This window comes from Cyprinus carpio, chromosome A22 (assembly GCF_018340385.1).
Source record: "Cyprinus carpio isolate SPL01 chromosome A22, ASM1834038v1, whole genome shotgun sequence".
Lineage (NCBI taxonomy): Eukaryota > Metazoa > Chordata > Actinopteri > Cypriniformes > Cyprinidae > Cyprinus > Cyprinus carpio.
In genome coordinates, this window is record NC_056593.1 from 6011957 (window position 1) to 6033533 (window position 21577).

Here is a 21577-nt window from a genome sequence, read left to right on the forward strand (position 1 = left end):
ATATCTGAACAAGAGAACCTCACAGAACTCGGGTTGTGGGCATTATTAACAAAGGAAACATAAAAAAAAAACAATGCTAGTCTGCTTGTTTTAATGATCGTGCAACATAATTTGTTTTGTACTCCATTCTCTGTATGAAACCTGTATGAGTAAATTCACTTTCATGAGAGTTTTGTTCTATAACAATCTATTCCAGGCTTAACTGGGACGCTAGTTTTGTGTGCTAGTTTTCAAGGCACTGTGGTCTATATAATGAAATGTCTTTGGACAGCTTTGCTCATAACATAAATAGCTCATCTGGAAATAATAATAGCTTTATTAGCACCTGTCATACAGTGTATAAGTCAAATCACTCAGCGGGGCACAGCTATGCATATTAAACAAACAACTTTTTGAATACAGACAAAAATCAGAAAGTTAGCAATGTTTTGATTTTAATCCATTAAAGTGCATATGAAATTGCCATTTTTAACAATACATATGGTGCAATTTCCCCACATTTCTTAGAGTGAGTTACAATCCCTTGGATAGAAGATGATACATGAAACATTTTCCTGTATGACACTAGATTGTGCAATACATAAGAAACTAAAGCAGTAACTAATATATATTCATATTTCAGGGATATCAGTAGGATAGTTTAAATGATTAACGTGTAGATGAGAAATGCAAAATTCTTTGTTTTTTTTTTGTTTTTTTGGTTGTTGAAGTATGATCATTTCAAGTTTTCTAAACAATCCTGCATCATTTTTGTTTGGAAGACACAGTATTTGCACTTTAAATGAAGCGTAAACTATATGCATGCAATATAACTTTTATAGGCGAGTGTAAGTAACAGAGAAGATCATAGTCAACATTTCACTTTTAGCATCTCATTCTCTCTGCAGTGATAGACTGCTAGTCATTCTGTACGCATCCATGCATCCACAGAGAGCGTCACACTCTAAAGTCACAATCTACGAAATCTGAAACACCGCAAGACGTCCTAATCCCATTCATCAAGTTTGAAGTAAAATAAATCAATACAAATTAATTTGCCTTGAAATACCTTTAAGTAGCTTTATCTGCATGAGTTCATTACAATCATAAAAGCTATTTGAGTTTTTTTGTTTTTGAATGCTTTACTGATGATGTGATGCTTTTTTCTGTCAAATGGCAAAAGTTCTATGACGTCACTAAAGTGATTTGTTTTATTAGCCGCCGAGACATTGAGACGTGGTCACCACTACTCAGTAACATTGTGAGGTCACAGTTGTGATGTAGTAGCATTACACTGGGCAAAAGTGGGTATGCTGCGAGACCGTCTCATGACCAGACGGACCTCCACGTTAGGGAGACTGTCCTGTTTTATCTGGCTGCAACCCTCATCTGCTACAGCCATATGAAGGTTGAAACGCAGAGACACAGATTTCTTCCTCAGCTTGGGATTTCCTTTAAAGAATGACCCTTCCCATTGCCTGATGACCTTGTCAATCTTCTCTGTCCTATAGCACACAAAAAGCAAAGTAAAAAAGCATAAAAATTAGGATTACACAATCTCTGGTGCAAAAATAAAAATGATGATTTAAAAGTTCCATCACAATTTTATTGCCTGTGAAGCCACATGCAAGATCAAACACGTCAAGATCTTTGTACTTAAAGGAACACTCCACTTTTTTTTGAAAATAGGCTAACTTTCCAATTCCCCTAGAGTTAAACAGTTGAGTTTTACCGTTTTCAAATCCATTAAGGGATTTCTCCGGGTCTGGCGGTAGCACTTTAAGCTTAGCTTAGCATAGATAATTGAATCTGATTAGACAGTTAGCATCTCGCTCAAAAATGACCAAAGAGTTTCTATATTTTTCCTATTTAAAACTTGACTGTTCTGTAGTTATATCGTGTACTAAGACTGACGGAAAATTAAAAGTTGTGATTTTCTAGGCCGATATGGCTAGAAACTATACTCTCAATCTGGCGTAATAATCAAGGAACTTTGCTGCCGTACCATGGGTGCAGCAGGCGTGATGATATTACGCAGTGCCTGAGAATAGCCTTATTGGAAGTTACCTAGCTGGGACTATTTTCAGGTGCTGCGTAATATCATTGCGAACTATGAAAGTATAGTTCCTAGCCATATCACAACTTTTCATTATCCATTGGTCTTGGTACACAATGTAGCTACAGAAGAGTCAAGTTTTAAATAGGAAAAATATAGAAACTCTTTGGTCATTTTGGAGCAAGATGCTAACGGTCCAATCAGATTAAATGATCTATGCTAAGCTAAGCTAAAAGTGCTACCGCTAGACCCAGAGATCAGCTGAATGGATTCGAAAACGGTAAAACTCAACTGTTTAACTCTAGGGGAATTGGAAAATTAGCCTATTTTTTAAAAAAGTGGAGTGTTCCTTTAGGGTGTGAAGTGCTTATGGTTCTTCACTGCAGTTTGAAAATAAGTCTATTTAAACTCACTCCACATTTCCGTGACCCTCAGCACTCTCCCTCACTACATTTCCTTCCAGAATCTCCTGAGTCTTCACAGTACAGATCTCCCCATCTTTGTTTATGACTGGTTCTGGATGAGAAACACAAACACAACATCTCTCAGCCTCGCAGTTGTATAATGAACCAGTTGTTGAGAATGACTCTGGAAATCTGAAACTAGATGCATTCCAGTGCCCGTTTTAGGTTGGACAATGAGTTTGAGGGTCACCTGTGAGGATGAGAAGACCCTGCTGTTGCTGAAGGGCCGGGCTTATTTTTGGAGTTCTCCCAGTGAAGAACGGCTCAGAGATATCCTCGTCACATCCGTTGGTCAGGCCGTTCTGCTCTGGAGCAGGAACAGACACCTTCCATGGCTTCAGCTTTAGAGGCCGACCATCTGAGTTCAGAAACCTGTGGTTCAGGAGTGAAAGAAGAAGCAGTATTGATTCAATACCACACTCGACTTTACTGGTACCTAAAGCCCTGTTAGCACTGGATTAGAGTTAACTGGTGACCTCCAGTCATTTGTAATAATTGCGGAGGTTGTCTTTGATCTTAATCCCGTGCGAATCGGCCATGTCTGTAATTTGTAAAGTAAAAATTCCCCCGCAAAACACCTACCATATTTCGCTGAAAACCGAGGTCCAGAAAAATTCCCCCGCTAATGCGAATCGTCATCTCTGTGATTTGGCCAGCATTTGGCGTGTCATATTTCATTTTTTGAAGTTTTTGTTTCCTGTGTGCCTTTTTATCCATCTTTGGGAAGAATGGAGCTGCGTTGGAGTGTTTTGATAGTATTTTGGCCGCTATAGCCTACTACACCATACAACTATACAATTCGCAGAAATAGAAAGCTGAAAAGGTTTTGAGGTTGTGTTACAAATAAATCAAGCTTGAGATATTATTTTAACCTGGTGAAATGTAAATGACACAGGGCATGAAACTTTTAGTTTCTTTTTTAAAATCCATCTAACTGGACCATAGAACGGGACTCGCAAACCCTTTAGATCCGGGTTTCCGGGAGATAAGTCAATAAATTCGAAAAAAAATCACAGGCCTCTCTTATCCCGTGCGAATGCACCACATGAAATTCAGATGTTGGGGGGTAATTTCAAAATCATACAAGGTCCCCAGATAATACTAATCCCGTGCGAATAGGGCTTTAGAAACCTCTTTCGGTTGACTGACTGTTTATAACATCAAGGGCACAATCCCAAAAACCCAGTCAAAATTCCAGTGTATTACTTTGGAGTTGCATAAAAGACATCATACAAGTTTGAGCGTGTGCTAACGGTTTTATTACATAAACAAATACAGCTCAGTAAATTTATCTCTCCCTACCTGCCCTCCTCGTGTTCCAGGAGTTTCCTGTAGGTTGCGATCTCTCTCTCCAGCCTCATCTTGGTGTTGAGGAGCTGGGTATGGTTCTGTTTCTGGATTTCCAGACCATCCCGCACAGTTTCTAGCTCAGACTCCAGACACCTGACAGACCGGGACAGATCCTTGAGCTGCACAGAGTACTGGAGCTGAGTGTGGTGTAGGGAGCTATGGAGACTCCTCTCCTGATGGGATAAAACAGAATTGTTATTTATTACCAACATCTACACCCGTTTTACCTGCCTCCACCCAGAGACACCAGGATAGGCTCCGGCATCCCTGTGTCCCTTTGTCTGACAATATACTTGGAGAATAGCTTAATGAATGGAAGAATCTTCAGGGTTGGTAGGGTGGTCTGAAATTGTGAATAGTGACCAAAATATTGCAGGGTCAAGCAACACAAGCAGGTGCCAGTGCCACTTCATCCATGCAATGTCATCGTGTTTTACAGGGTCAGTCGCCATGGACCAACCTGGGATTAGGTGCCTTACTCAAGGGCACGATGATGGCTCATAGATTGCATCTTGCTGTGTTTGATCCACCAACCTTTCTGTTATTGTCAATCCCCTTGAAGGAACCTGGAGTTGAAAACCGTGGCACAATGGTGATGACTCAAGGATCTTACATTGCAGAGATCAAACCAACAATATTCCAGAAACTGAAAATAAACTTCCAGTTAAATCTGAGATTAAGAGGTTGGCTCAAGGGCACAAAAGTGGCATATGGATCATGCCTTGTGGGGCATCAAACTAGCAACCTTCTGATTAACAGCCTTGAGTTTTAACCACGACACCACCACCGTAATATATCTTGATCAAGGACACAGTGGTCACTGGAAATCGTAATAATTCTACTATTCATGAACTGTGGATCAAGTGGTAGAAGATGGCTCTTACAACACAAAGGACATGGATTAAATTCCTAGGGCTCAACTTGTATAACATGGCACCTTCAATGGGGTTTGAGCCCACAACCTTCAGATAACTGATTAAAATATTTAACAGCAAAACTGGTATTCAGTAACAATTTATGGTTATCTGCAGTAATTGATTTATAAATTATAAGGTCCCAGAACAAGGAGTGATGACAAATCTGGTGGGGATTTGTCATCCATTTCCTGGAGGTGAAGTGTTTTTAACACTTAAAATACACTGCAAACAAGTTGTTTGATTTACAAAAATGGAAGTTGAATCAGATTCTGGAAGTGCTGGATTCAGATCTGGCTTGTTCTGTCAGAAATTAAGATGTGCATATGCATTATGTATCAGTAAGTGATATTCTAATTTGTGTATTATGCATTAAGGTGAAATGGGTTCAGGAATGTGTGTGTGTTTAGGTGTGTCTACATGTTCCTGAATTGGAGTGTGTGTATCTGGGTGTGTCTGTGGGAACCGAACGCACCAAGGCATGTAGCGATTCAATTTCCACCTGTAGACGGTGCCATCTCTTTCGAGCCTCTGCGAGCTCGGCTCGTGCCTCCTTCAGGGCCTCGTCACCTGCTCTCACCTATACAAAAAACACAACACATGCAGTTTTTACATAACAGAGTGCAACAAATCTTAATACAGTTTTGAGCCTTCAAATTCCTTACCATTGAGGTTTTATCACACTGTGCCTTAGGTAAAATAACTTTAATGCATAGCCTCTCTGGCATATTGTTTTAAGTAGATCACATTAAAGAACACTGAATTGATGCTCTTGTGGTCTGAGATGTATATCACAGTCTAGGAATCACTTTAGTCTCCATCTGATAAGAAAGACTGCTCAGTTCCAAAGAAATGGAAAATTACATGCATGTTTTCCAACTAGCTTGTTCCAAAAACAACATATAGTCTTATTCAATCTGGACATGGTGCCATTGTACTGCCATGTTTTTGAAAGTTATCATGTTAATACCATGTTTTTGGACGTGTATTGTGTTACCATGTTTTTTCAGGAGATGAGGTTCAGTGGTAATATCATGTGTTTTGGGACATGTACCATGGTAAAACCATGTTCAGTTGCACCAGAATGTTTTTTCGGACACCTACCAAGCACCTTGGAGCTCCATTGTATTGAAACCCTCAATTTACCATTGTACCAACACAGTAGGTATTTATAAAGACAAGCTGCAGTGTGTTGTTGTTTTTCAAGGAGAGTTACGAGGCTGATGGCCCATATTTTTGTGCAAGGGCATAAATTCTGCTCAAGCACACTGGAAGACAAATAAACAATCACCTACTAATGAGAACAGAAAGAAAGACAATGGTTATGCTCAACAGGACTGACATCCCCCATTCTGTTTAGAATAGTAATGGTTGCTTAGCAGTCTTTTCACTCACACACACTTACACGCACACACACTACGACGGCTCTGCAGTGCCCTGGCCAGCAGACTGTAGAGAGTGTTTGAAGGAGAGAGAGAGAGAGCGAATACTCGTACCTGTGGCGGAAACAAAGCTGTGGGGCTGGTTGCATCCTTTTGGGGCCTTCTCTGTGAAGCGGGACCAGAGACTGGGGCTGGATTCGGTGGTGTGGCTGAGTCAGGGCTGCTCTGGGCTGGGCTGGAGTGGTCGCACTGGGTGCTGGTCCGGGAGAGATCCATTCCTCTGCCATCCTCTCCTGCAGCAACCTGCGCTAGCACTCTATCACACTCCTCTACTGCTCGCCGCTGCTGCTGATCCAGCTCTCTCTGTCAGCCAACGAGAGAGAGTGGGGGGTGGAAAATGAGAGGGGGGAAGAGGAGAATTTAAAGGGCTCCTCTCATGAGGAATTAAAATTTCCTTCACCGTTTAAGTTCTTCCTGAGGCCTTTCTTTGAGTATTGGGCCTGTCCAGTCAGGGTGAGGTTATATAAACAGGATATATATTGATAATGATAAAGATCCATTTACACCAATACCAAATGTTCACTGCGAACAAGATCTATAATCAATACTTCATTCTTATGGAGCTACTTACACTGGGGTGAAACTTTGTTACCAACAGATCAAAGTTTACGATTTGTTTGTAGAAATTTAAAATGCAATAACTACGACAGAGTGTGAAAAACGATATCAAATCAATATCAACTTATCAAAACAAAAAGTCTTTTTTTTTCCAGTTCAGCTATATTTTGTGTTCACATTTGTAACAAAACTAAGCGCATTGGTTGCGTTAAAGCTTTATATTTGCTATTTGCACAGATAATAATTGTGCACAAATAAAAAGGACACAAGATGTCGAAATAAATTGTATTACTGGCAAATCAATATATAAAATAATGTCTTATATTATAATTAAAGGTTGTGTAACACATCACAATCAACATTCCCTACACGCACACACACCTTTCCTTGAGGCTAACCGCAACTTGGCATTAAGACATTAGGGAACATTTTTAACAAGTGTTTTTACTAAAGACAGACGTAAAGGTTTCTCGTTAAATGGTTAATATGACTGGCAGAACATCACACACACAGTGACACACAATTGCACAATTAGACACAATCACTAACTGCCATTTAACCAACCAGTGTCTCCACCTCATGTTTCTCCATGATCTGCGGTAACTCGTTTTGGTATTCATAAAGCTGCTTTTCCAGGAGAGTGTTGGATGTTTCCACCTCTGTCTTCTTTATCTTCAGTTGTGACACCTCCTGCTCCTTTACGAGACGGAGTTTCTTTTCGGTTTCACACCTACATACACATGCACATACTTAGGTATCTAAATGAAAGACATACAATGGACTACAGTTGTTTTTATATAAAGCTATTCTAAATGAAAATCCATTTAAAACATGGGTTATATATATATAAATACTAATAATAATCATAAATATATATATAAAAAAGATGTCTTTCAAGGTCAAAGGTCATCAAACAAACTTTTTTTTAAAGAAATGTTAATCTTTATATAACAGAATTTATTTTACAGTATATTTTACTCATATTTCAATTAACATTTTTTATGATATATTTGTGTTTAATTAAATTCAATCATTAAATTGCCATTTCTTATAAACCTCAAAGGAAAACCCCTGCTGAAGAAACACCACCTTCCCACCACAAGAGGGCGATCAGATGTTTAAATCACAATATTTTGTTCTTTTGATGTGAGATATTCAATTGTCATGTTTGGAATGCAGACTGTATTATGAATACTGTACACAGTGTGCAAATTTCTGACTTGTTACATTTTGGACAAATTACATTTTGGACAAATTTGGTGTGTGTATATAGGCTAATGGCATTAAATAAAATAAAAAAAAAAACTAAATTAAAAAAAAAAATAAATAAACACATATTTCATATTTCTTGTTCACTGAAAGTTTCTAACCTGGTCTTTAAATGTGCTGCCCTGAGTTTCACTGCATCGCATTGTAACAAAACTTCTGCATTTTCTATTATGATCATCGTAACCTGCCAAAACAAACATAGAAGGAGAATTAGATTAAAACAAAAAACAAAACAAAAAATCAATATAAAGAACATTATAATTGCCTGTGGGTAGAAATTAACCTCTTGAGCAATTGAATCTAAATTATACACATATAAAAAAATACTTATTAGGAATGTACAATGCTTGATGAAGATTAATGGCTGTCAACACCCATCTAATCATGGGAACAAAAAATCATTTCTGAATTCTCTGTGTTAAAGATCAGGGTGTATGTAGGTGTGCATAAGCATGCTGTTTTTCTGGCTATCTATTGATTCACAGACTCAGTTTATGCAAATATCACCACCAAAGGAAGTAATGAAGACTTAAATGGTGCCAGGATTTTTCACTTAATGTCCGTTGTGTACATTGCTCAATGTATTGATTTTATCTTAACAGAGTGATTGTTTTTTTGTTTTGTTTTTTCCGCCAGAGCACATAAAATAGCTAGCTATCTGTCACATAAAACAACACAGGTGAGTTTTAAACTGTTATCTGCATTTTTGCAAATCTTTAAGCAGGCTATTATTACATTAGGGGGATAGACCAAGCCAGATGTGAAAGCCAGCCCTGAGGTTCTAAAAGGATTAACAATCTTTTACAAGGTCAGTGTGGCCACAGGCGCCAGAATGGTTTTAGGAAGCACAGGTGTTAAGCGTCTGGTTAACAGCCCTCTGGTAATCAATTAAAATAAACCTGTAAGTCCACCAACCATGGTCTATTAAAACTGCAAAATTAAAAAGCAATATTCAGTATGCCATAACAAACATGTATACATATACCCCCGGTTTCACAAACAAGGCTTTTAAACATATCCTTAGTCTCAAATATATAGTGTGTCATCTAATTATTGTATGCATATAGTGCATACTGCAAAATAGTATTAATGAGTATGCAAAATAGCATGCAAAAGAGTAGTATGCCATAGTGAACAAATTATTCATCTTGAATATAGAATGTTATGTAATAATTATAAGCGGCACAGTAGACTGTACTGTATACTGCAAAAATAGAATGGCATTCTGAACACATCCTTAGTCTCAAATATAGCATGCCATCTAATGATTGCATGCATATTGTACCAAGTACACTGTACATAGTGCATACTTCAAAATAGAGTATGTAAAATAGTATGCAAAAAGAGTAGTATGCTATAAAGAACAAATCATTGATCTTGAATATAGAATAACATGCTATAGAATATTGGCATTAATTTACACAGTTAGCATACTACATACTCCATAAATGAGTATGAGTAGTACAGTACCTTAGACTCAGATATACAGCATGTCATCAGTTGTATGCATACAGAATATTGGCACACTCTACACAGTTAACATACTGCATAAATATTATGAGTAGTATACTATTATGGCGTTCTGAATACTGAATATTAGCATGTTATATAGTTTGTAATTTACAGATTAAAAGCTTGTATTTTTGTTTTTTTATTTTAGCATTTTAACATACTATCCATTTTATTTCAGCAGAATTTAGTATGCATACTGTGCACAGTATGTGATTTTTATGTGGCTATACTCAGATGACCTACTGAATATGTCAAAATGTGCAGTATGTAACCAGAACTCCACAGGGTTAGTATATCCCACAATGCTGTGCACCGGGCTTTAAATATTACCCATATTCTAGGTTGTTGACTCGATTATACATTTTACACAAACTTGGATTAAAAATGCTAAAAATCCATACTGAATTTGTGCTTGAAACATTCATTTTTGCATAACGTACTTTTGCATACTATTTTTTTAAACAGAATGCATTATGCAGTTGCAGTCAGCAGTATGCTAGTATTCTGTTCTAAATTAACCATTTATCAACAGAATGACATTCTAAATGTTGGTGGAAGGTTGAGTTTCTTTCAGAGCACAATATTAGCTTAGCACATTTTGACTGGCTGGCTGCCATTTTGATGATTCATAAACCATTGTGACAGCATTATATATGGTTAATCACTGTCATTGTCACTGTAAGTCACTCTCATATATTATGTATTTTAAAGGGATAAAACGAATTAGTAACGTTAATAGTATATGCTTATGTGTTTGTACAGCTAATGCTAATGCAAACTACTAGTCACAAAGACTCTCACAGGTAATGTGCTTCGGTTTTAGACAATGTTCAGAATGGAATACTAACATGTTGTATACAGCATGCGGCTCAAGATGGGCTAAAAATAGTATGCAAAGATAAACATGCTAATTTGCATGCTAATTTTCATCTCACTATCAATGTACTGCATGCTACAAAAAAGGCATGAGTAGTGTGGTAGTATGCCATTCCAAACATCTTTTTAGTATCAAACATTTTTGCCACCTAATTATCGTATGCATGCAGAATATTGGCATACTGTACACAGTTAACATACTGCATAATGTATAATTATTATGAGTAATAAAAAGTATGCCATTATGTCATCTGATTACAGCATGCATATATAATAAAATATAGGCATTATGAACACAGTATACTGTACACAATGCATACTGCAAAAATAGAATACTTAGTATGCCATTACAAACATATCCTTACTCTTCAATATAGACTGTCATGTAATTATTACATGCTGCACAGTATACATACTGTATACTGCAAAAATAGTATTAGTATAATAACATGCCATTCCAAATAAATTCTTAGTGTCAAAAATAGAATGCCATCTATATATTGACTGAATAACATTGAGTTAACATACTTCATAAATAGTATGAGTAGTATAGAACAGTATACTCTACATACTGCAAACGAATATCGAAAATAGTATTCAGAGTAGTATGCAAAAAGAATAGTATGCCATAATGAACATATTCTAAATCTTGAATATTGCAATTATTACGTTGCACAGTATAACTACTGTATACAGAAAAATAGTATGGTAGTATGGCATTCCAAAAATATTCTTAGTGTTAAATATAATATGGCATCTAATTATTGACTAAACACAGAATATTCACAGTTTACATACTGCGTACTGCATAAATAGTATGAGTAGTATAGAACTGTATACTTTGCATACTGTGAAAGAGTATTCAAAATAGTATGGGAAATAATAGTATGCCATAACGAATATATTCTAAATCTTGAATATAGAATGAATATAGATTTATTACATCCAGCACAGTATCCATACTGTTTTCTAAAAATAGTATGAGTAGTATGAATCCAAATATTCTTAGTATCATATATAGTATGCCATCTAATTATTGACCAAAACAGAACATTGAACGTTATCATAATGTATACTGCAAAAATAGTATGAGTGTAACAGAACAGGATATTGTGCATAATGCAAAAGAGTACTGAAAATAGTATGCAAAAAGAATAGTATGCCATGACAAACATATTTTTATTCTTGAATATATAATGTCATGCAGTTATTTCATGCTGCATAATATGCATACTGTATACTAAAAATAGAATGAGCAGTATTGTAGTATGCCATTCTAAATATTCTTAGTATCAAATATAGTAAGCATCTAAATATTGAGTCAAATGGAATATCCATACTGCATACTACATCGATTGTATGAGTGGTACAGTACGGGATGCTGTGCATAATGCAAAAGAGTAGGGAAAATAGTATGCAAAAAGTGTAGTATGCCATAACGAATATATTCTAAATCTTGAATATAGAATGAATATATACTTATTACATCCAGCACAGGATCCATACTGTTTTTGAAAAATAGTATGAGTAGTAGCCATTTCAAATATCCTTAGTATCATATATAGTATGCCATATAATTATTGAACAAAACAGAAAATTCAAAGTTATCATAATGTATACTGCAAAAATAGTATGAGTGTTACAGAACAGGATACTGTGCATAATGCCAAAGATCATTGAAAATAGTATGCAAAAAGAATAGTATGCCATGACAAACATATTCTTATTCTTGAATGTAAAATGTCATGCAGTTATTACATGCTGCACAAAATGCATACTGTATACTAAAAATAGAATGAGCAGTATTGTAGTATGCCATTCCAAATATTCTTAGTATCATATATAGTATGCATCTAAATATTGAGTCAAATGGAATATCCATACTGCATACTACATCGATTGCATGAGTGGTACTGTGCATACTGCAAAAGAGTTGTGAAAATAGTATGCAAAAAGTATAGTATGCCATAATGTACATATTCTCAATCTTGAATATAGAATGTTAAGCAATCATTAAAATGATAGTATCCTATTCCAAACTCATTCTTACAATCAAATATAGTAGTGACATAAATTTAACAAAAATTTGGGGACCAGCCAACTCCTAGGGGCTATTGGAATTGTTCATTTTTGATGCCTCTTATCTAAGACACCTGATTTAACTCCATATTATAAGCTCCATATTATAACCTGATTTGGGTGTGTCGAAATATTCAGACACCTAAAATTTGCAGTGGGGCCTCCAGGGTCTGAATTGAGAAACACTACAGAAGATGATGCATCTGAGAAAAAAAAGAATATGCATTTAATGTTTTTAAATGCCAGTCTGAGGGGTTTTTCAGGGTCACATGACAAGCACCTCAGGATATCAAATGTAACGAGCCAGGCAAGTTCCAGATAACAGGGCATGTAATGAGCACGAACGTCACCGACCCACCTGAGCTTGCAGTTCCTGTGTCAGCGCTTCCTTGTCGCTCCAGTCCCGCCACGGAGCGACGTTCCTCAATCTCCACTCCGTAATCTGCTCCTCCAGTTCGCGGTTGGTCCGTTCCAACTGATTTACATGCTCCAGAAACCCCTTCAGCCTTCCATTCAGGCCCCTTAGGGCCAATTTTGACTCTTCGAGTTCCTCCATGGGGCCAGACGAAGTGAAAGGAATCAGAACAGGTCCTGCCACACCTAAGACAACCGGGTGTTTACGTAAAAATTTGTTTGAATACAACCGTCGACATGGCTCATACAGACAGGGACAAGGCCTTTCTCCGGCCCTTGTGGTACTGTGGGAGGGGGACGGGAGCAAGGGGCCCACCAGGGACCCACTGGCCTCGTGTGGAGGTGAAGAGCAAGAGGCCACAATATGTGTCACGGGTTTTGCTGGTGCTTTTGCGAACAATGATCCTGGATTAGAGACAATTCACACAAACACACACACACACGGCACAAGTCAAAGTCCATTTGTGTTTTAGAGTTGTAAAGGATCTCTATGCGTCTTTTTGTTTGCGCCAGCTTTTGTAGCTCATATTGCGTGTGGTTTGTTTGCATCGCCGTAGGGTGTTTGCATATGCGTGTTTGTTTTCACTATTAGAGTCTAGCATTTGGATCTTTTACCTAATCTTTTTTTCTGTCTGGGTGAACCCGTTTTCGGTACAGATCTTCACCGTCGAGGCATGTCTCAGACCTGTAGGGCACACTTACAAAATACAAACTGCTTTACTCCTCTAGCGTTTCGCTAAAGCCGTGTGGATTAACAAAAACAGTTTGGCATTTATGTAAGAACCGAACTTTGCAGCCTCTGTGAAAAGGGGAATGTTGACAATGCATTGTCAGATCTGGGCCAAATGCACAAATCTATGGTTTTATCATTGTAAAACCATTGATTAGTCTCATTGGTTTAATCCCTCCCCCCACTTTATTTTTGTATATGTGTAGATTTAAATGCATAGCGATGTGAACATTATTGAGCACTAAACACTCTCCTGCAGTGTCTTTTTCATCAAGTGCTCTCTTCCAGAAAGTTCCAGAAAGTTCAAAACAGCCAGTGGACAAAGTCATCCAGCTATCATTGTGGCGAAGCTGAATAAAAAGCAGAAATGTTTTGACTTATGAAACTTGAAAACGATAAACGCACAATTGTGACAATGTATGGTTCATGTGTGTTTTGCACCTCCATGTAAAAAAATAAATAAAGTATATGAAATATGCAGTGCTATTTGACATAGGGCCTATCATGTATTACAGTATAGAAACTATCAAATATATTTTCTTCATTATTCTGTGATAAAAATGGGGGAAAAAAGTGTTTGTAGTATACAAACCAATCATAAAATTGTCATTAGGAAAATAAGGGGGGAAAATATTATAGTACAAATTACTGGTTTTTGTCCAGCTTTGTAGGCAATTTATTTTCATAGCCAATTAAAAAAAGAGATAAGAAAAAAAAGAAACTAAAAAAAAAAAAAGATATATATAGATATATATATATATAATATATATATATATATATATTATATTAAAAAAAAAAAAAAAATAAAAAAAAAAAAAAAAGATGTATATCCTATATTTGCATATATATATATATATTATTATTGAAATATAAATTTAAATGAAAATGTATAATATATAGATATGAATAGAAGTGTTATGTTAAAATTTTTATACATTTAATTGGACAAACTCTAGCATTTTATAATACATATTTAATTTCAAAAATTATAAATGTGTGGGATACATATATATATATATATATATATATATATATTTATATATATATATATATATATATATATATATTTGTGTTTGTGGTATATTTTTTTTATAGACTTTTAATTTAAAATGAAATGCAATATATGTGTGTATATTAAAATGTGTAAAACTAGATATATAAGATAATATATAATAGATATTATAAAATCCTCTATCATTAAATTACATATAATAATAATAATAAATATAATGCACACTCACCTAATCTAACCAATCAGCTGTTGTGATCAAATCAGTCTGAATTCGCTAATAAAAGTAACAATATAAAAGTATATTTGATAATATAACATAATATAATATAATTTCTTTAGTTAGTCAATCTAGTCTCTAATTTGCAGATGATAGGCGGGCATTATTACACTGACAAACAGACAAATCAGCCTATCACAGTGATGTGGAGGAACTGCTTCCTTTCTCACAAAGACTTTTGTAGACTTCTTGTCCCTGTATTACCTGGAATTTGTTTTGAAGAGGGATTTAAATTTGTTTTTATAATTTGTTTTTTTGATTTATTTTTTAGACTGATTCTTTGTTGGTTATGATGTTAGTTATAATGGAAAAATCTTAAGGCCTTGTGACTTTGAGACAAACCAATGAAGGAGAAAAGTAGCATGCATGCAAACTCAAATGGTGCTATTAGAATGACTTCTTTACATAGTAAACACCCTGAATGAGAGTTAAACATACAAACGCAGTTGCACAAACAGCACAATGATGGTAAATGCTGTCATTTTCATTGCATTTGTTCTACTAAACCAAAGACTTCTGCACAGCTACTTCAACTTCAGAGACTACATTCATCAGAGGAATACAAAACAAAACCCATTTGACTTACCAACACGCCCTCGCCCGTCCCACTCCTTTTTTTTCCTTGTCCCTGCCCTGGTGATTCCCCTTCAGATTCAAGTCATTGAAGTGTGGCAGCCACAGTCTGGTGAGAGTCCATCTGGTTGCACCCGTCCCACCCCACCCCACACATCTGGTTCTGGGGTGTTGACGCATCTGGCTTCCTGAATACCTCAGAAGTCACAGGACAGGGAATGCTGCCGGACCTGTTCTAGCCCCCGGGGCTGCTCCATGAGAAAACAATGTGGTCTCATGAGTTGTCTGAAATGGGAGTGCAGGTAATTACAAAAAGGTCATGACGGCAGACATGCGGCTACCTGTTCGACAGTTAAAATACAAGGTGGCTTGCTGTAAAAAACAAAAGCTGTCAACTTGGACATGCAAACGTTGAGATCCGGAAGGTGACACACTCTACCCACAGTCTTTTATTTCAAGGCCTTTAGGTTCCCGTTCGTCCCCACCTGTATACACACAAATGAGATCATACTTCAGCTTTGTCATTTTTGTAGTTATAGTTATAGTAGTCCTATTTTTGGGCAAGTGCGGATGACAAACACCTGGTTTATTCATATGTATTTGTGATGTCAGCAATTTTTCAACACTACTGTTCTTGTGAACTTTCAGAAAAAGTTTGGATATGAAATTATTATTTAAAGTAAACTGAAACTGAAAACAAAATCTAAAACCTGAATAAAAATTGTGAAATTCTTACCACTATATATATATATATATATACTATATATACATTGCACATATTATTTTTGATATTATTTTTATGTATCTTACTCATATAAATCTTGCCAAAAAAAAATAGAAAATCCTGTATGTCAACCATGTCAAGTCAGCTCATTTATCATATGTGAGACAATAATTATGGGCTATAATTCAGTTCAATCTCTTTGGCAGACATGATATGTCTGTGCTATCATGTTTATTGACACAAGGATCTCTCGGTTCGAAGCTTTCAAAGAATCCACAGTTTTACACCAAGTCATTTTGTCTATTCTTCCTCACAATCCTATCTTTTTGAAGTGCTCAACCAACATTATAATGGGTGCAAACTAATGGGAAACGCTGGTACTAATCTATCACCATCATGTCTATGTCAATAACAAAGAAACTGTTAAGATAATCCGGCTTCTGCAATGTTTTAAACAACTTGTTGAGAAAAGCTCCAATTTGCTGGTGTTAGTCATGTGAGAAGGATAATATAATCATATACAAAGGTGGATGGATAGAGTTATAAAGATATATAAGTGCAGGGTATTATTACAGAGCTGTCTTTTTACAATAAATGACTTTCTATTGTGTTTATGATGATTTTTTCCAAGAGCATGAGCTAACATGCCACTTTTATGTAAAGTTGCATGAACCTAATGTCTTCATCTCTAAAATAATTTATTTCTAATCAATATCTACAAAATGTGTTTTGTAATAAAGTGGTGTGTGTAGATGGACAGTGGTGGACATTAATGGTGTAACCTGGATTTTTAAGGTGTGATAAAGTTTGCAGGCATGTCCCCTGGATACCATGGATACTATACATAGCTGTGTCACCACGGCTCAAACAAACAATCAAGAAACAACGGCAGTTGATTTATATAAATGTGTCAGATCGTGAGAAAACTATTAATGAAGATTGTTGTAGATAATTAGGTCTTACAATGGCAGGTTAGACTTTCACTGCAAAGATTGGCAGGCTAGCTAACACCCGTAATTTTCAAATTATGGGTCTGTTCTGAATAATGGATGACAAAAACACCCAGAGAAAGTTGACTGTTAGCATTAGCATTAAGCTGAGAGTTTGTTTTAATCAAGAAGGAAACATTTAGCCGTTAGCAATAGCATTCAGCTGGTGAGTCTATTTTAAACAAGGAGATCTGTAATATCCTGAGAAATCATTCAAATTAACTTTCAACCTGGAGTACATTTTTATCAAGAAGGTGTGTAATAGATAAAGAAATCTAGCCATTAAAGGGGTCATATGATGCTGCTAAAAAGAACATTATTTTGTGTATTTGGTGTAATGAAACGTGTTTATGCGGTTTAAGGTTAAAAAAAAACACATTATTGTTCACATACTGCACATTATTGTTATCATATGACCCCTTTAACAATAGCATTAAACATGTAAGACTGTTCTGATCAAGGAGGTCAAAACCTACCCTTACGAAAAAGAAGTTTATTCAAGTGTGCTATTAGTATACTTCTTTTAAACTAAAAATAGGAAAGTATGCTTTTAGTTTACTTTTTATGTACTTCTCAGAAATGGGCTTTATGTACTCCTCAGAAATATACTTAAAATGACATTTAAGTATACTTGACTTATACTTACAAAAAGTCTAAATATACTTGAACTTTACTTAAGTATACTTAATAAAATAAACTTGAAGTATACTACTTTTTGGTAAGGGTAGAGAAAGTTAGTCGTTAGCATTAGCAATCAACTGGTGAGTTTGTTTCAATCAAGGAAGTCTGTAATACATGTAGGAAGTTTAGTTTTTTGTTTTGAATAAGGAGATCAGTAAAATCTGGAGAAAGTTAGCTGGTAACATTAGCATTACATTGAGTTTGTTTTAATGTTTGGTTTTTTGTTTTTTATAAGTTGACATTAGCATTTAACCAGTATGTTCTGATCAAGGATGTCTATAACGTCTGGAAAACGTTAGCCTTTAGCAACTGATGAGTCTTTTCTGATCGAGTCTGTAATGCCTAGCAAAATCTAGCCAATAGCATTAGCATTTAACCGGTGTGTATCTGTTCTGAGCAAACTCCTCATGAAAGAATTAGCATTAGCATTTAACCGGTAAGCCTTTTCTGATTAAGGAGGTCTATAACTCCCTGGAGCAAGATTATTGTTCAAATTAGCGTTCAACTGATAGTTCTGATAAATGTTGTAGTGATTTTCTAATGTAATATTTGGAGCAAAAACCAGTTAAGCCACTAGCTGCTTAATTTTACACTTCATTTGTTCTTTTAGGAGCTCATGAGGAGGCCATCAAAGAGAGATGCTTCAATTACGCTGGAATTGTTAGGTAAGATGAACAAACACTCAAACAGGATTAACTGAGAAAAGGGCAAAAATTTAACCGAGAGACAAACTGTCAACGGTCTTTTGCTGTTTAATGACTCCAGCAAAGCCACCCAATTATCTTCCACGAAACATCAGTCAAAACAAATATGACCGTCTCCCGTGAAAAAGCCACATTATTCCGCAAACATGCAACATCATGTCATTCGTCTACTCCATTATCGGACAATGACTGCATGTGACCACACCAACCACCCCAAACATGATCAGCAATATCACAACAGCCACATCAAAAGATGGACTTAACAAAAAAATAGATGCACAGTCAAAGAGAAAGAGACTTTGAAAGTAAGGGTGTTAGAGTCCATTTAAATGAACACAAAATAAAAGCATTGAATTACATGAGATATGTACAGTAATTCGGTCACTCACCCAACCAAATTAATCTGGGAAGGCATCATCAGTTAAAAATAAACATAGTTAACCAAGTGACGGCGAGATGAAGAGGAAGTAAACTTATTAAGATAGATTTGTCCTATATTGAATGATGACCTCACCATAATTATCTTGATCTTTAAAGATTTTACACAATTACATCAACATTTAAAGTGATTAAAATGAAAAAGAAAACTGATTTTTTTTTTTTTCAGCTAAAACTACAGGCCAACGATAAGCTTCAACCACAATGAAGTGTCACCTGAAAGCCCAGAACACTGATATCAATAAAACGTGTGCATGTAAAGGGTTTTAATTACGTTCTGAAGTGAAACCCTTCACAAAAGAAGTCTTTAATGTGCTTGACACTGGTTGACAGTCGCCTCGGGTGAGAAAAGAGACTGAGAGTCTCAGAAAATAATTATGTTGAGGAGTGTCTTTGATGATTAAAACCAAAACAAGGATGGGCACATAACTCAAACGACACTTACTGTATAGACTCGTCCAACAGGTCGAGGTGGCGGAATGAACCGTTGGTTTTCAGCTTACCGAGGCGTTATGTTGACCTTTAAGCCACATGACCTTTGCTGGGTAAACAGAAGTGATGCATCGAACAGTTAAAGCTGTACCTGGCAGAGCACATTTAGGGTTAATAGTTAAATTATTGGTTGACAGGTAGCAGCACACGAGAGAAAATCACTTGTATAACCTTTAACGAATGTTGATGAGTGTTTTACATGTGGACTCTACTTAAATCTCTTATTTATAGTAAATTGATTCAGTGTTTATGCTTGTGCTGTAAAAGCAACTGAGTATGACTTCTGACACAAGATATTGTTGTTATGGTCACCATTTACCCCTACAGGTATCATCTTACCTACGCGAAACCACGGCCCAGTATTGCCTTTAGGTCTGAATACGGCAAGGATTGTATTCAAAGGTCATTCTTTAGTCAGAGGACCAACACTAAAGACAAAAACAAACACCTTTACACATAAATGATGACGTACAGTATTATATGAGATTGAAGTAAGATGTATCAGAGGGAACCATTTTTTACTCACACAAGTTTTGGTGATTCAGATGTGCATGTTAGCATACTGAAAACGATTTTGCATGCAAATGATACATTTTGTATATGGCAGGTTAAAGTAATTTTGTCAAAGCAAAATTATTTATTAGATATAATTGTTATATATATTGATAAAATGCAAATGTAAAAGAAAGTCATCATTATTAATTATTATTTTTATTTAAATTTTTTGATAGAAGTAATATTGACAGAGATATTTAGACATTTGTGACAGAAAAATGCATTTAAAAATTTAATGGAGTTTTGATGGTACCCGGTGGCTGTTTGTGGTTTAACACCCTAAATAAAATCTCTCAGGAACCTCAATTTGTTTTTATATCAACTTCAAATTTGGAACATAACTTATTTAGACACAAGGCTTTCAGTTTCTATCAATTTTGGATTCAAAAATATTTATTTTATATAAAATAAAATAAAAATGGTACAGTGCATTTTCTTAACAGTAAATGTAAACTTCTTTAACTTTTTGATACTTTAATATTTTGAAATGATTCCACTTCTGCAATAAGACAAATTCTGAATATTAAACATTTTCTTGTCTGGTTTACTGAAATATGAATAATCAGCATCAAAATAAGTGTTTACATTAAGTTATGCATTAGTAAACAGCCTTTTTTCTATTTTTGATACTTTTTTTTTATTTAGGCTATTTTTTTGTTTTATTTTATGTAATTAATCGGTTATATATTTCAAAATCACCCAATTCATCGTGCCTGTGTGTGTGTGTACAATATAGCCTATATATATATATATATATATATATATATATATATATATATATATATATATATAATATATATAATGTATGTATGTTATAGAAACTTTCCTTTAATAAAATGTTACCTTTACCTTTATCTCATTAAACCTCTTAGCTACCTTTTGAAATCTCACACCACTCTCTGAATCCAAACAAAAGATTCAAATGAGTAAACCCACCACCAACAAAAGAAGTTTCAAAAAGTCATGACTCCGAAGGGAGTGGTGATGCACGAAAGCGGTGACGGAGAAGGTGAAAGTGTGTGAGAGGGGAAAGAGGGCAGGCGCGGGCCGAGACCTGCAGCAGCAGCGCACGCGAGACACCTTGACATCCGCCTGAGAGACGAGCTGGATTCGGTCTGGATGAACCGAGCTATGCGGGCGGGAGTGGAAAGATAACACGGAGAATGAGACACTCCCTCATTAGGGCATGAGAAAAGTGCTGCGAATGAAAGAATTAGGCTACGACAGGTTTGAAAAGGAAAGAGAAATGACAAAGGGAAAGGTGAAAGACAAAATAATTATGCGCATGGATCATGTAGGGAACACGATTTTGTACGTGTGTAACTGTACCTCACCTTTGTACGGTGTGTCTGGGACATATCACAGATACACATGACTCGAAAACATTGTAATTACATGCCTTTGGGCTGGTTAAAGTGTACTTCACTAGAATAGGTTGATAATGACGCTTAAATGACTGGGAAAAAGTAAAAACGTTTTCATGGCCAAA

General features: G+C 35.8%; 1 protein-coding gene across 5 annotated transcripts; it reads right to left on the reverse strand.

Moving 5' to 3' along the window:
- Positions 1 to 298: 298 nt before the first annotated feature.
- LOC109047311 (keratin, type I cytoskeletal 19-like) lies at positions 299 to 20104 on the reverse strand. Of its 5 annotated transcripts, XM_042712388.1 has the most exons (14): positions 19873 to 20104; positions 19487 to 19582; positions 15847 to 15990; positions 15519 to 15753; positions 13529 to 13610; positions 12858 to 13318; positions 8134 to 8216; positions 7328 to 7493; positions 6260 to 6508; positions 5239 to 5343; positions 3802 to 4022; positions 2690 to 2871; positions 2449 to 2551; positions 299 to 1484 (listed from the first exon to the last, which is right to left on the reverse strand). In XM_042712388.1, exons 6-14 carry the CDS (start codon positions 13053 to 13055, stop codon positions 1247 to 1249), a joined length of 1545 nt encoding a protein of 514 aa, XP_042568322.1. In that variant the 5' UTR covers positions 13056 to 13318; positions 13529 to 13610; positions 15519 to 15753; positions 15847 to 15990; positions 19487 to 19582; positions 19873 to 20104; the 3' UTR covers positions 299 to 1246. The 5 variants fall into 5 exon arrangements, with proteins under 5 accessions (XP_042568322.1, XP_042568321.1, XP_042568323.1 ...); XM_042712387.1 differs by lacking the exon at positions 13529 to 13610 and having other exon boundaries at positions 12858 to 13099; XM_042712389.1 differs by lacking the exon at positions 13529 to 13610.
- Between the last annotated feature and the right edge of the window lie 1473 nt (positions 20105 to 21577).